The following is a 16,069-nucleotide window of genomic DNA, read 5'->3' as shown; positions in this document are numbered from 1 at the left end:
AAAAACATCTGGGTACTCTGGTTTCAAAAAATGAATAAACAAAAACAAAAGTCTTTGGAGAGGACATTGTTCACCTGATGACAGACCAGCAAAGATGCAAGCTGTTGCTGCACTGCATTTTGGTCTACTGAGGACAGGAAACAGTGTGTCAGCCTCTTCTATGATGTGTTTATTCTTGTTTTGATTGTTGAAATTGGCTTTGAAACTACTGAGGCTCCTGCCCTTTCTGATACTAATATCTAAAGCTCCTTGTTCAGTATTATTATCCATCATTATCACAACTATCCAGCTTTTTCATTTGTCAAGTCTTCATTTTTACAGGCCATGTATTTCTGTATCTATTATGTCTCATATTCGGCCTGAAACTATGAGCAGGACTGAAGCTTTGCTCAGGGCTTAAAGTGAAAGAGACGTGCCGTTGTTACCAGGAGGAGGGGTTCAAATTAACAATGGGAATGTGATTCCCTGGAGGGCAAAGCAGCCACAAGTCTGTCTACACTTGGCCTACATACTGCCCACTGCAGACTTTCCCCCATACCAGGCTTTTCTCCTGTACCGGTGCTGCAGGATCTTACTATCAGTTCCTCCTGGGAATCTAGAAAGAGTGCCGCAGCAGTGCAGCAGCAATGTGCTAACTGGGACTTCAGTGTATGAAAGCTACAGCACATCTGCATGGCAAGATCTGAACCCAAAGGTCCTGTAAAGATCCAATGAAAACCCTCCATCATCACACTGCACGGGCCCCTCGCTCAAGGGCCGGAGAAGAAGTCGGCGCGGGGGGAAATGAGGTGTAAAAACATGTAAGCGCACGCAGTCGCACGTACCTCATACCATCTTTAAAAGCAGAGATGTCTTTTCTTCATAGCAGGTTAATGGGAAGAGATTGCAGGCTACATGAAAGAGGGAGTGACCTTATAAAGAGGGGTCAGAGGCGTATGTGAGGACTTACAATGTTCCTGTGTGCTGCACACACGGGTACGAAAGACAGAGAAGGAAGACATGCAATGCGAGAAAGAGGTGTATATAAATAGACCCAGGTGGATCAGCGCTTGAGAAAGAAAATATAAAAAAAAGGTGAAGGAACATGAAGAGATGGATCTTGTTTACTGTGTGAGACAAAGAAAAGGTACAAAAATATTGACTTGGATCTCTGATGTTTACTTGCTGTCTAAACACAAAGTCTAACAAGGAAATATCTTTAGGGCTCAAAGCAGCTGTGGGGTAAGTAGTAAAATGTAGCATAACAGTAGCACATACATAGAGGAGCCACACTGTCAGTGATCTAAATCAACAACGTCAAGCTTAAGTTTGCTAATGTAAGACACTAAAAACTGCAGGTCATGCCAGATCAAGCAATGCTGTATGGATGTACCGCATAAAGCTAAGGGTGGTGTAAACCTTTCGTTTCTAAGAGGATCAATGTGCCATTTCTTTACTCAAAAATGACATCATGACATCTTACTTAATAAATTGCCCTTAATAATTAATAATTAATCAATGAATCATTTCAGTTCTTGTATGGTATCTAGCTCCTCGTATTTACTAAAGAAAATCGGAGTGTTTTTAACTGTCCTTTTCTAACTATAACTCCATCCAGGCTTGTCTACACATAGTTGGTCTATAGGAAATGTGCACAGCATCCCAGTATAAAACAAAAGCCAACTGGCTCCGCATGTATGTAGCCTCGTGTCTTCATTCTCAGAGGATACTGAACAACCTCACACAGATCAAAGTGGCGTCTGTGTAGTAAAAGCAGCTCTGAGGTTAGAGCTATGGCTACAACAGATCTGCAAATAGTGCAGCTCTGACTGAGATGTCGTACCAGTCTGAATGTCAAGATCTCTCGTACATGATTTGTACAAGCGTGCTTTTTGTATTTTGTGTGTTGTTCATTGAGGTTTAACTAATGAGGCAATTAACAGGCAGTTCTTATTTTCACCAGTGGAACGTCAAGGGGAAAGGCCTCATAATGGAGAGATGCTTCTCTCATTTCCCCATCAACCAATCAAGGAGACAAGCTCATGTTGGACGGGACTGTGTTTTAATGAGTGTGTGCCTGGTCAACATCAAGCTCTGATTCTGCATACACAAATGTGAACTTGAAAGTCTCTCTGTCACAGTATAAAGCTTATTACTTTCTTTTTAAAAAAAAAAAAAAAATACCCTTATAAGCTGTCTTAGCTGGAAATACTTCTTTCATTTCTTCTATCATTTCATATTCATCCTGTTATCAATCCTGCTGTATTTTCTATTCCCTTTGTTTTTCATATGCTGCAGCTATAATCAAATACTCAGTATTACTTAATTGTGAGAAGACACAGAATAGACCTGAAATGATGAGGTAGGAATCTGGTTTTCATGTTTCAGATGATAAAATTTCAAAGTCTTTTTCTTTCCCCCACGTTCTAAAGTGTAAGGATTTGATGTTTATCTCTGTTTTAAATCATAAGAGACTGAATTACTTTGGCCTAAACTCAATAATACATGTGAAAACATCACCTTGGACATCTGTTGTTATTCAGAAATGATAAATGAATTATGAAAGGAATTACTATACACAACCCTATGACAGAATATTTCAACATGAGGCCTTTAAAACCAATCCAGAAGCAGACTGTCTCCCATAAGACAACAAATCAAAGCCATTCCTGTCACCCCTGTGAGTTAGAGCAGACAAGGACAGAAAGGACGGCATATATCGGTGAACACCTATCAATAGAAAATACATCAATAATAGACTCTATCCGTAGTGCTAATCAATTGGTGTCTCATATAAAGTCACGAGATGACATTTACTTTCATCTAGAGGTATTTCATCACATATACAATAGCAAACAATGAGTTTAAGGTGACCTTACTGGACTTTTCGTCCCCTGAGAAGCTGTTTCTGACATTGACCCATGCTGGCCACAGTGAAGCAGTATCTCACCTTTGAGCAGGGGCAGTGGGGTGAGTTCCACCTGGGAGCTCTGGTAACGGAATTGGGACGAGCTGTGGGACCTCCTCTGCCGGGCTCTGCGCATCGATCTGCGCGGGAAGCCGTCCACCTTCTCCGCGGACGGCACCGAGAAGCTGGTGGTCGGCGAGGACGGGCTGGACGGAGGCAGCTTGGTCGTCTCCATGATAGCTGTAGATGATGATGGTGATGATGATGGCGGCGGCAGTGGTGGTGCGTGCGTGCCTTTGCGCGTGTGAGTGCGTAAAGAGGCCCTTAAGAGGGTGTATGGGTGAATGGGGGAAGAGGATGGAGAAGTGGGTGGATTTCTGAATCACAGATAGATTAACGATTGATCAGAATGAATAGACGCTCCAGTGGTGGTGGTGGTGGTGGAGGAGGAGGAGGACGAGGGAGGAAGGGGGAGAGGGGGTGAGAGATAAAGGAGGGGAGAAGGTGCAGAGGCGGAGGAGAGGTGAGGAGAGATATTTTCTGGATGTCCAGTCCCGTGCTGTGCCCCTCGCTGTCTCTATCAGAGCCGGACTGGAAATGGCAGCAGCAGCATCAGCAGCATCCCCGACTCTTCCGTTTTTCACGCACAGATGATAAACCGCTTGTGTATCATCCCCGTGGAGAAGTAGCCAGTACAGTTACCAGATGATGCTCAGACAGGCGCGTCTCCTCACACACACAAACACACACCTCTCTGCTGTTGTATTGGCGTCACACATACACACTAAGTCACTGGCCTAAATTTGGATATTTATGTCTGTAACTGATCACACAGTTCCTTATGTGAAGAAATCAAGGCAGTCAGGCACCGATTAACCTCCTCTGGTTTATCCAGGTAAAAAAAAAAACATACAAACGGACCCCAGGTCAGTCTATAGCTTATTCTCCACGGTGATGCTCCTTATCAATAAAATCAGTGATCGGTCCTGGCGGTGGATGATGATATCATAAAATCATCAATCTGGGCCCACCTCGGCTGCCGCATCACGGATGTGTTTCTCGCTCGTTTTTAACGGATCCTCTTTCGACCCTTGAAGCGGCCGCACCTGCTTATTCTGCTGCTATGTTTTTCTTCTCAGGGGTGGATATTGTTGTTCTGGTCCCGGTTTCTCTACCCCTCTTCACACAACGTCCTCCTCCTGCCGTCCTCAAATCGTATCAGGGCGGGGAAACAAACGGTCCCTCACCGCGCCGACATGTGCAGGTCCTCCGCCAGCGGCCGATGCAACACCGAGCCCCGCTGCTCCGCTCCGTCTTTACCTCCGCGGGAAAGAAGAAGGAAAAGAAAAAAGAAAAAGAAAACAGCCGCCTTTACTGGCAGCAGCAGCACCCTGGAGTTACCAGACCGTAGGCCCGTGTTATACAATAGCACCCCGTCTATGGCTGTCAGACTGACGCGTTTTGCTCCTGTCCCCCCTTCTCGGATCCCGTTATCCGGTCGTCCTACAGCGCCTCAGTGAGCTGCGTCAAGGAGCACGCAGTGAATCTCGAATAAACAGGAAATGAGGCATCCTAACTTTCAAAATAAAATAAGAGCGAGTGAAAATAAAAGTTTTGTGTCTGCATTATGCACAGGAGACTCCTTTTAGTGCCAAGCCTGTCACTTGTGTGCTAATCTGAATAAACAATTCGGAATTTAGGAATACTTAAGATGTAGTCATACAGGTCTTATTGATACAGGGTCTTTTCAAGACAGTTCAGGTAATATGAAGGATGTTAACATGGCAGTTAATATTTTTGTATAGTAATATTCCTAAGGAAAGTTACAATTGAGAAAATGTACCAGTTTCAGTAAAGTGAGCCTGACAAGACAGAGTCTGCACCTAATAATTCAACAACAACAGAGGATGACCCTGTGAACCTGAGAAGGAACGAGTAAAGACAGGGAAAGATCTATTGAAGGAGTGTAGGAGATCTTAATGATCTTATATTGACAAAAATAACATTACAATGAATAAATGCTCCCCTCAGTATTGATTGAGAAGAGGTTAAGGTCAATTGCTAAGAGCCAGTGGACATCAGTGGACAGTTTATGTTATCCAGGCAGTGAATTTGCATTAATTTGCCATCATTTTGCTGTACTTTAAAATTTCTTGATTTGTTTGCAATTCTTCCAAGTAAATAATTTCAGAGAATTTAAAAAAAAAAAAAAATCAAACAAAAAATTGAATGGCATGCTGAGAATGATTTAAATCCTGAATAAGGATCGATATGGCTATAGTTTTCGCCACAGTCCGGATCATTAATAAGTGGTTTATTCTGAAAGTCGTGACCGGATGTTCCCCTTGTCTCACTATGACTGTCTTGCGGCTGGCTCCTAAACCTAAAGGTGGTGCAAGGAGAGAGAGGGGAATGAGGCTCCTCACTGCGGATGACGCTATAGGATGGATTTATTTATTTATTTGCCTTTATTTATGTGGCATGGCTTTGCCTCTTAAAGTCGGTTAATTTTAAACTGATGCGTCATTAGTGCCTCGCGCTCCTCTGCTCTCTCGGCATCACCTCTGCCAAACCTCTGGTTGCAGTTCTCAGCCTGCTTTAAAATATTCGCTCCCATTTTCCGGCACCTCGCCGCTTTGACGTCCATCAGTGTTTCTGTCTGCCCTCCTCCTCTCCCCTTCCCTCCCCTTCCCCATTTTCCTTGCTTCCTATTTGAGGTGAGTGTGTTTGTGTGCATGCTGGGTTGTGGCTTTCTTTAAGGAGCTACTTGTCCCCTCTCTCCTCCCTTGCTCTCGCGCAGTCAAAAGCGCAGTTACCCGCGCGCTTCCATCTCACCCTCAAAGTCACACCTTGGCTGGCAGTGACTGTGTTCTGCTGGTGTGCTTGCGCTGCAGGCCTGAGACCTCCTTACTGCTCGTCTCACCATAAACACTCCTCAGCCTTATGTGTTCAATACAAGGGCGTGCGTAATACCATGCTCTTGCGCCTCCCTGTCTCCTCCTGTATGCCACCACCGCCCCTCCTTCTGTGTTGTTTCGCAGATGATCTCAGCCAGTTGCCTTCTGGGAAAAACACCAGGGGGACCTGCAGTCTGGTACGCGTCTGGAAGCCACTGGTCTGTTTCTTCACCAGAGGCTGTAAAAAATGGTATCTTAAGAATAAAAAACACTAATTATACTCTTGTTAACTGGCCTCTATTATTATATTAAATGATAGGCTGGAATAATCTATTAACAAGTGTATAATGTCTACAGCCGTGTTAGCCACTTAAGAGGCTGTCCATAAGCACAGTGAGGCTGTTAGCAAAGTGCTAGCATCAGCATGCTAACAGGCTACAATTTCATAATTACAAGAAAACACAAAGAGTCTCTCTGTCTGGTCACAATTAAATCAAATTACAACTTTAACCTGATTGTGGCGCTGGAGGGAAAGTGAGGAAATGACCAAAATCATTACAATTCTTCCTTGCAGAAACCCGAATGTGTTTACCAAGTTTCATGGTAATCCTGCCATCTTTCTAAAGGTTGCTAACATTAGCCACTATAAGCTAATGTCATTACCTGACAAAATAAGTCTGTATAAGTGTTCAGAACTAATAAAGGGTGTGTTTTACTGCTAACCAATTCAACTTCCCATTTCCATTTGTAAGAAGAGCACTGCGTTTGTAGTTATATTATAATTGTAGTTATATATCTTAAAATATTTCATTACAAAACAGTTACATCAGCAAATTAGAACAGTATTGTAAACTGAACAAAACTGAAAAAAGTTTTAATTTAATGTTTTATTCGTAATTAGCTTTTCTGTGGCCACCAGTATTACAGCATAAATACATTAACCTAATCAATGCATGATAAAATATAAAATAGTTAAAACTCTCACACACAAACCCCCACAATATATCATAAATCTCTATGTGGAGTAAATTCTCATAAATTTCCTATGTCCTCAGATATAGTGTAATGTATAAAGCAGAGTAAACTATATAACTCATCCTTTCACAGAAGAAAATCGTCATTTTTGTTACAGTCATGGTGCAGAAGTCCAGATATATCTCCTAACTTTAGGAGCAGCAGGGTAATTATTAACAATACAACCATTTTTATCTTAGGTTTAGACCGACAGGGGTGTTCATGGGCCATGCTGTCATGGCTTGATTTGACCAGTAAGGGGCTCCAGGGCAAAAAAATGTGGTTATTTAGCTGAGCACACATTTACTGGGGAAGATGCGTTTTGATACAGGTGGATGAGACATAAAAAATGCACATAACCAAACTTTTTACTACTTGACAGTCATGAACACAAACCAAAAGTCACTCGTTTAATCTGAGGACTTTTGGGCCCTAGAAGATTTGGGCCCTAGGGCAGTTACTAATTTCCTCATGCTTGTGCATCTACTCTTGCAAGCCAAGCCTGGTAACAGATTCTAACTGAACAATGAATCATACAGGAGCACAGTTACAGTAAGTAGATATTAAGCAATTTCACCATTGGATATTAAGAAAAATAAACTGGGGCATTTAGAAAACAAATTAAAAATCAAATTGCCAGACTTCTTTTTTTGATTTAAATATTGAAATTCATAAAAAAAAATATCAATAGCAGCAAAATATGTGAGGGGTGAGCATGTTTTTGATTGTATACTTTAAACTAGGAAAAAAGAAAAGGAAAAAAAGAGGAGAAAGTTTCCTGGAGTTAAATCGTTATGACCATGAGATGCGTCCAAGTCAGGGCTGAGTATTTAATTTTGGCAGTTCATATGTTCACACTGCTGTTCAGATGAGGCACAGAAGGAAAATTCTTCTCAGAACGTTTCCCTGAAGTTGCAAGGAAGTGAGTACTCCACCCTCTCTAAAATTACATGTCACAGTTTCAAATATTGAGACAATTTTTCAGTCTCTTGCATGTGGATTAATCACCCACCCACCTACTTTTTTTTTTTTCCAAAAACAAAAAATTGCATGTCGCTGGATTTTATTGCACACAGTAGTTAATTCATATTTCGTCTATAATTACTGATTTAATGTAGCTGTGTTTATTGTGTTTTGGTCTGTTTTTCAAAGAAAGATTTTAGCAGCTGTGAGAAAGGAGTAAAAAAACAAGCCTCCTGTCTCTGAAACTTTTGGCGTTCAAAGTGAACTTCTATGCAATACTAAATCACTAGAATGTCCCTATAAGGATCAGAAAGCTGAATATGAGCAACAGCCCAGACATTTCTTTGGAACTTAGTTCTTCCTGATGGTAGGATTTCCATGCAGATGTCAGATGTATAAATGTGTCTGCTTATACTCATAACATTTTACTGTTATACCCCTTTAACTGCTTAGCATTGTATTACCACTCCTAAGAAGCTGCACTGGACTTCTGAGACTGAGGTCTCAATCTCCACAGGTCTCTGTGGCGTCCTTCCATACCATTTGGTCCAACCTAGTTAAAAAAAACAACTCTTTAAACTGCTTAAAATACAGAAAGTTACTACATAAATGCCTATTTTGGCACAGCAAAACTGGTCTTCCTTTGCCACCTGGCATGTAGTGCTGCTGGTTACTAATCAGACTTATTGTAGTATCCAATCATTGAACTCCAGGAGCTCAGACAAGGAGAGATCTGTTGAGGTATCTCCCAATGGTGGCAGCGAGTTCAGGGGTTGACGAAAAGCTCCATCAAAGGTGCCGGAGGTAGTCTGAGACACATTGAGGGGACTTGGGATGGTGAGTAGGGAAAGCAAAGATTCTGGATGGTGTGCAGCGTGCAGACTGTCACTTGGCTTTGAGGCAGAAGAGGAGGCTAGAGACAACTCTGAGTTTGCCTGAGGGGTCACTGAGAGAGACTGAGGAGCAGGATCTTGAAGAGATGACAGTAAAAGTGGATTTCCTCTGGGCTGACCTGGATGCAGCTGGGGCACATTCATGGGACAACCTTGTGCGAACAGACCTGCGTTTTCTGTAACATTTGTTGGCCTTGATGTGATGAGAGGGGGATCATTACTAAACAATGAGTGAGGAGATGGGACAGTAGATAAAGAGACACAATACGGAACAGTTGAAGGGCTGGGAGATGCTAATGTGGTAATTGTTGGAGCAGGAGCTGAAGATGAGAGATGTATGCTTTCAACACAGTCAGGGGTTGGAAGACCCAAGCTGGACGTTAAGGAGGCAGACAGTGAAGGGACAGCAGCAGCTTGAGTGTAAGTTGAGGCCTGAGGAGGAGGAGGACTGGAGCCAGTTTGACAGTCAACTGAGGAGGTAACTGAGAGGCCGGTTGTTGAGCTGGAGCTGGATACAGTGTCTCGAAGGCAACAGGAAGGCTTGTGACGCTCCAGAGCCATTGTGTAGAGGTGAAAGTCTTTTTTCAAGGAGGCAATCTCCTTTTGAAGGGCTGAATTTGATCGCTCCAGACCCTGGAGCTCCTAAAGAGAAGGGGGTATAAGGGAAAAAGCAAAGTAGTATTGGGAGAGAGAGAGACATGGGAGGGGAGTGGGAAAAGAGAGATCAACATAAGAAGGTCACACAGACAAATAGTTCATGCCAAGTTGAGTAAGGAATATTTTTATTATCTTTAAGAGTGGCACTCGTCAGCCATAAAAACTGATTAAAGACATACATCAATTGAGCTATTAACTGTTGTATTGCTTTAAAGTGCCAGTACTGCAAGTTCAGCAGGATAGTGCAGGGTGGGTGGTGGATTCCCTGCTGATCTGTGCAGAGCGTGCAAGTTTTATTTGACAAATACAGAAATCCAAATTTGGCTAGAAGGCAAACTTTAAATATGACTAGGTTTATTAGTCATTTTTTAAGTTGCTAGAAATGTTTTCTCCTGGCTTATCAGTCAACCAAACATTTTTATGTCATCATTAAATTTTAGTGCAGCGTAAAAACACTTCAGCGTTCACCTCCATTGAGTAATAATGACTGCAGACTTGAACAACGTGCAGAGGAATACTGTTTGGCTTCAGTAAGATTATCCTTGTTAAATTATAGTTGAGCAAACTGAACTTTGCAGTTGTGCATCATGTGCACTGACCCTTGACTTGACCTTGAACTGCTGACACTGATTCTTAAAGTCAGTCTGGTTTGTGGCAGTGGCGCTTCTTGAAAATGAATGAGAAGGGCAAGCAGAGAGCAGAACAGAAAGAGGAGAAGGGAGACAGAAAGTGAAAGTCTGGACTCCTTCCTTACAAAAGACACACCCAGACAAACACACTCACAAATGCAGCAAACACAAATTTATTCAACCAGTTATAGCAGGACATGATGTAGGAGGACACTCTAGCAAACTGTAAGGAGTGTCAAACAGAAACAACTTCAACCACAAGGTCAGGTGCAGCACAGTGAACTTTAGATCCCAAATCATCGTAAAGACAATGAGATAACACATTTAAGGCATGTGTGTATCGAGACGCGTTCATGGCCTGTGCTTCTCTGCACCTGTCAGGAAGTGTTGTTTAATATCATAATCAATAATCAGTTAAAAACCTAAAATAGAGATCCCAACTACATTTTGAAACTTCCTAATTTTCAGAAGTGTCTTTCTGTCTTCTGTAATCTGCTGGTTCCAGCTGCTGAGCTGTGCAGAAGTTAAGTGCGCCACCAAAAAGCATCTCAGCAGCGACTTTTTGGTTAATAATAGTTGTTCACTTTCTTGCTGAGAGTCTGTATGCTAAATGTGAAGCTAAAGGCAGCAGGCAGCTAACTTAGCTTAGCATAAAGACTATAAACAGGAGAAAAACAGATAGCCTGGTTCAGTCCAAAGGTAACAAAACCCAGCACCTCCAAAGCTCACAGATGAACAGATTTTTATCTTGTTTGTTTAATCTGCTAATTAAACAAATTAGATATAAATTGTGCATTAGTGAGCTTTAGAGGTGCAGTTATATTTTTTTTACCTTTGTACTGAACTAGACTATCAGCAGCCTACTGCAGCCTACTGCTGCTGATAGGTTCATATTTAGTGGAAGGGCACAGGAGTCATATCTGTCCCACTCTTGGCAACGATCCAAATAAACTACTTCTCAAACTGTCAAACTGTTCTTTCATTATCAGCAACGCTATATCTGTCCTTAAACATTTAACATTTATGCCCCCCCCCCGAACAGCTTGCAAGAAAGATTTCTGACAATGAATGAAGAACTCCTTAAAATAAATGCATAGTCAGTACTTGCATTTTTAGTTTAAGGTATTCCTGTAGGATGTAGTTTCATCAGATTTCATGAGAAATTTATCCATGAATAGAGAGCAAAACTTTCTGAGTCATGCCATCTTTTGCTCCATCAAATTCCATTGGACTCAGTGTTTCAGGAAGCCTTACTGTGTGTGTGGGTGTCTATGTTGTATCACCTGTGGAATTTGCCCCTCAGGAAAAAAATATGGAGAAATGGATAGAAAAACATAGACGTGTGTGTGTGTGTGTGTGTGTGTGTGTGTGTGTGTGTGTGTGTGTGTGTAGAAGAGAGGTAGGAAAGGGAGGGCCAGTGGGGAGGGCATACTAGAGGGAGTGAAAGCCTTTCCTTTAATGCAGAGTACTTACAAGAAATGGCTTTGAACACCCTGACCGATTACACAAGACACACACCACTAGTCACACAGCCTGCTTGTGTGTGTGTGTGTGTGTGTGTGTGAGAGAGTGTGAGAGTGTGTTTGAAAGACAGACAGAAAGTGACAGAATCGCAGCTAAGGTGATGGTTAAAGGGAGAAGAGAAGCAATGGAGAGAGGGAGGAATGAACATTTCCAACCTCATGAAGCTCGTCCGCTCTCTCCGTTTGTTTTCTCCGGCTCTTCCTTGCAGCGTCTCTGTTCTTCTCTTTTCTTTTTGTCCCTCTCCCTTTCGTCTGTTGTCCGTCTCCTTCTCTCTCCTGTAAAGATTAATGTAAATTACAGTGTACTCCACATGTGTTTTTTCAAGTGCGCACTTAAACATCACTTTACAGTAACACAAACACTTGTAAACACGTTGTAAATCATTCACAAACAATCAACACATATAACAAGTTAGAATACAGAGTTTGGCAGGATCCAGTGACTGCTACTGCTTGTTGATCTTAATAAAGTGTGAAGAACATAATTAATGAACTAATTCCAAAACAAAACCATTTGTAAATCCTTTATGAGAGTAGTAGTCTTATTGTACAGTGGTACCCATACCAGCTGCTTTCTGAGAGGTGTTTTTAAAGGACACATTTACAACATTTTGATGTTCGATGATGTTTTGAAAGAAGAAGCTCATAAGATTATCATGTGAAGTAACATGTGTTTTCCTCATAATTGTGGGAAGTTGTTAGCACGTGATGTTATATTGAAGAACAAACCTTCCAGCAGCAAAGTTAAGGTAATTTGATGAGCAACAAATAAAGTTTAAATGTTAAGGTAACGTCCAGACTGGTTTCCTATAATGTTAACGAGGCTTTCAGTCCTGTTCCGACCAACAGTTTTCTCCATCAGCGCGTATTTCTTCATCAAATGGACTCACAATTGGACAGATCCAATGACTATTTTGTCTTTATTTCTATTTTATTTTATTTCTGGGACCGTGCAGGAGATTTGAGAGAATTTTTCTTTTAAAGAAATCACCATCATCAGTCATATGCATCAGTTGGCACTTGCTGACAGCAGAAGTGGGAGCCCAGGCTGAAGACAGCTGCGAATATTATAAGACACATTCAACATGTGTCATGAGTTTGAAAGGAATGTTTATGAAATATTCTGCACTTTTTTGTCTTTTTGGTCTATTTTACACCAGGTTTAGGGTGTTCATTCATTCTTATTTGAGTTTTTTGTATTATTATTATTATTTTATTACTTTATTTGATCATCCACAGTTTTTCACACCTCACATTTCACTCAGAAGTGAAAACAAAGGAGAGGCAGAGGAGGCGCAACATCCTGTAAACATCCCCAGCTGGAATTAAACTGGGGACTTCACATATATTGTGCATCTCTTGACAGATTCTTGGGAAATCCCAAATATTACTAATAGTCCCATTATTGGGACTTGGAAAGTATCTGCTCAGCTGTGAGTTTTGATTGATTTGAAAATTAGTTGCTGTTACGATGTGCTTTGGGAAAGACCAAAACAAGAAATGCATGGATCGGGGTGGGATAAAATGTAAATAAATAACATTAAAGGATTCATTTAGGGGATTGTTTTAATAATGGTTACAAGGGATGTCACTCTACGTTTTAGCGCAGTTTTTCTCTTGCTATTAGAATAACCAAACACTTGTACGCATCACAGGTGTTCATATATGTTGTGATTATAGTCTATTTTGGACTGGTTTTGAGTGAGAACTTACGGATCCAGTTGTGTTGCTGTGACTCTCCTCAGCTGACAGCGAGCCGGGGCTGTGAGGCTTGTACCCAGTGTCCATGAATAACGGGGACATCTCTTCCCCCCGCAGCAAACTGTCTAGACAGCTGACCACCGGCAGGACGAACCCATCCCGGATCATCCGTGCAGCCTGCACGCAAGTGGAGCCATTCAAAGCCAGATGCTTGGCGGAGGATCAGCGCGTCTCTCTGCCGCTTGGATCAATCTATGAATGAGTCGCGATCCAAAAAAAAATTATTAATAATAACAACGACAACAAAAAAAGCACCGGATACTACATAGGTAATGCTATATTTCTGGGATGGAGAGTAATGTCTTGATGATTTGCTGAGCGTGTAAATGAGAAGTCCGAAGCGAAACGTCCAGCCCGTGTGTCTGCTGGCTTTTGACGACAGAAGGTTTGGCACACTGATGCAACGTGATGCTGCGGCTGCTTTCAGTTTCTCTTTATTTTAAACGGAGGCATTGCGAGTGAAGCGTGTGTGTGTGTGGGCGGGGGGCTCTGCTGCATTCCTGCCAGTACGTTAGTTTCACTTTTCCAGTGTATGTTCGTACCTTATCTGCCTATCTGCCCAAGTCCTGGTTGTCGATAAGTGCCATGTAAGTATATTTCTCCATAGGTATCGTACAGGTATGTTGTCTTACTGTAAATGTGCGGACAACTACAACGTAGTCCAAATACTAACATAATAGTTCCGTTTACACTTGAACGCATCATGAGGAATGAATGGGGAGCGCTGCTCTGGGACAGGAACAGGTCCGGGCTGAATGACCAATTTAAGAATTAAGCTGGAGCCGCAAACTTCTCGTTCAGGGAATTTCTCAAGAGCCTTTGCCAGGAAATAAGCGATCAAGACTGCAGACTTCACCCAACAGCTTTAACTTGTTCTCTGCAGGAAATGATGTAATAGTACTCGGCAAGAAGAGGTGGAAGAAGGGCATTCTTTGACCATGTGCGGAGTTTAGACACACACACAAGCCTGTTAAGTACAGACAAGACAAGGAGCAAACAAGCACTTTAAATTAAACGGTACTAAATTCCAGAGCTATTCTGCTTCAGAACCCTAACATGTTCGCTGGTTTCCTCTCTGAAGTTGTTGCTGATATATCAAAATACTTTGTTAATATAAAGTAAAAGTCCTAAAGACCTAAAACTCTGAAATTGGAAAAAGGTGAATAAACAACAACTCATCACTAAGAATGGTAAAGATTTTTTAACGTATATTTTTATTCTATTGGTGACCCAGATGATGTCAGGTCTACCTTTTGCACACAATATTATTATTAGCTGTTAAAAACAAAGGAATTTATTATATCATACAAGCATCATTTGGTCTTCATCCTTATTAAGTTATTGTTGTATAAAATAAAGTAGAAAGCAGTAAGATGTACTATATGTGGAGTAATAAATAACACAAATAACAGTATATATACGTTTCCACTGTATCCAATATTTTCTTAAGGTATGTGTGTGCCAGACTTGAAATAATTTACAGCAGTTTTGTTTGGCGTCACTCGCATGGGATGAGCTATTTAGTCAAAATGCATACTTAAGACTCTGTGGACACAAGAGTAGAAACGAAAAGAAAATGATTTACTTATGAGCCTCTTGGACAGTCAACTAAATGATCTTTTGCAGTCTACACTACTATTTTTAAAAATGTCAGTCAAAGGTACATTTAGAAATGTTATTTATATGATATATGAAAAAGTGTATGGTTACTGATAAAATGTGCAAAGTAAACACATAAAATCTCACAGGAGCTCTAAGGAAGTGTCTTTCCCTCCCAATTGAAAGTACACCAATTGTATTTTAGTATTTTCTAAGCCCAGAAAACTGTGAATATTGTATGAAGAAGGCAACACCTGCTATAAATAACTCACACAGGAAATCATGGATAAATATCTCTCAGATAAAACAGTTATTTTCACTGACCTATGATCCCCGACCTTGTTGATACAAAACTTGCCAGAACATCGCTGCAAATTCAGCCACGGGACCCGTTTTAACAGATTTACACCATTTCTTGAGTCACCTAAAAGTTTTGTAAAACGTTCATGAAATGATCAGATGATCATAAAAACAGTACAGTGTTAATTTCCTTTTGCTTCAATCTTTGTTAGATGTTAGAGATTTACAATGTAATTATAACAAGAACATAACTTATGGTCTCCATGTTGCTACATAGCAGTTATGCAAGAATGAAAGTAAACCGAATGGTTGCAAATACATTAGTGGAAAAAAATACAAGCACAAATAAAACAAAAATATATTTCACAAATATGGGAAAAACTGTAAATAAAACTATCGTAGATGTGCGTCTGTAAATTCCATGGAAACAGAATGTCGACCCAGGTCATATAAAAGGCCGCAGAATATTCTGTTTCTTCCCTTTTCACTTGGACTTTGGCACGAGTTGACTTCTGGCAAACCTAAACTGTGGAAAGTTTTCTCTTTTGGAGAATTTGAGCGCTGGAAAGCATCGTTTGGAAAACTTGCTGAAAAACAAAACTACCGGATCACTGAATCATTGAGGAAAACTGAAGAGCTTGAAAATGGCCTTCAGCAGACCCGTCAACGAGGGACCCTTTCGGACGGAAGTGGCCCTTGAGTTGGACAACGACATGGCAGGTGAGAAAAAATGATTTTAGAGTTTTATTTGTGACAGATTCGTTGTTAAACCCTCTTTAAACCCTTTAAAGTTTTATCCGTACAAGAAATCAGTGAAAGGTTTTGAATGTAAAAGTAGCTAAATGATGCTATATCATTAGGGCTGTTGGCATAGATTTGGTGACTATTACTCCATGATTTCTCTGTGTAACATGTTAATTTAAAAAATGGGCAGGAAGCATCACTG

At 41.1% G+C, this 16,069-nt stretch overlaps 2 protein-coding genes across 2 annotated transcripts in view; both read right to left on the bottom strand.

Moving 5' to 3' along the window:
* Window positions 1-4,513, bottom strand: part of ppp2r5b (protein phosphatase 2, regulatory subunit B', beta) — a 36,261-nt gene extending 31,748 nt beyond the window's left edge. The window contains exon 1 of the mRNA XM_046380595.1: window positions 2,930-4,513. Coding sequence (XP_046236551.1) covers window positions 2,930-3,122 — 193 coding nt within the window. The 5' untranslated portion in view covers window positions 3,123-4,513. The remainder of the gene's footprint in view (window positions 1-2,929) is intronic.
* A 3,279-nt stretch (window positions 4,514-7,792) lies between these two features.
* batf2 (basic leucine zipper ATF-like transcription factor 2) lies at window positions 7,793-14,268 on the bottom strand. The gene is made up of 3 exons (XM_046381578.1): window positions 13,177-14,268; window positions 11,620-11,739; window positions 7,793-9,296 (listed from the first exon to the last, which is right to left on the bottom strand). Exons 1-3 carry the CDS (start codon window positions 13,330-13,332, stop codon window positions 8,445-8,447), a joined length of 1,128 nt encoding a protein of 375 aa, XP_046237534.1. The 5' UTR covers window positions 13,333-14,268; the 3' UTR covers window positions 7,793-8,444.
* Between the last annotated feature and the right edge of the window lie 1,801 nt (window positions 14,269-16,069).

This window comes from Scatophagus argus, chromosome 23 (assembly GCF_020382885.2).
Source record: "Scatophagus argus isolate fScaArg1 chromosome 23, fScaArg1.pri, whole genome shotgun sequence".
In the NCBI taxonomy this organism is placed as follows: domain Eukaryota; kingdom Metazoa; phylum Chordata; class Actinopteri; family Scatophagidae; genus Scatophagus; species Scatophagus argus.
Note: the sequence above shows the minus strand (reverse complement) of the source record. Positions and strands in the feature narration are given on the sequence as shown.

Excerpts from the sequence above, each read along its gene's own strand:
- batf2 (XM_046381578.1), bottom strand. The coding sequence starts at position 13,332 with ATGATCCGGGATGGGTTCGTCCTGCCGGTGGTCAGCTGTCTAGACAGT. Across the intron at positions 11,740-13,176 it reads ACAGCAACACAACTGGATCC|GAGAGAGAAGGAGACGGACA; the intron begins GTAAGTTCTCAC and ends TAATCTTTACAG. Across the intron at positions 9,297-11,619 it reads GAGCGGACGAGCTTCATGAG|GAGCTCCAGGGTCTGGAGCG; the intron begins GTTGGAAATGTT and ends CCTTCTCTTTAG.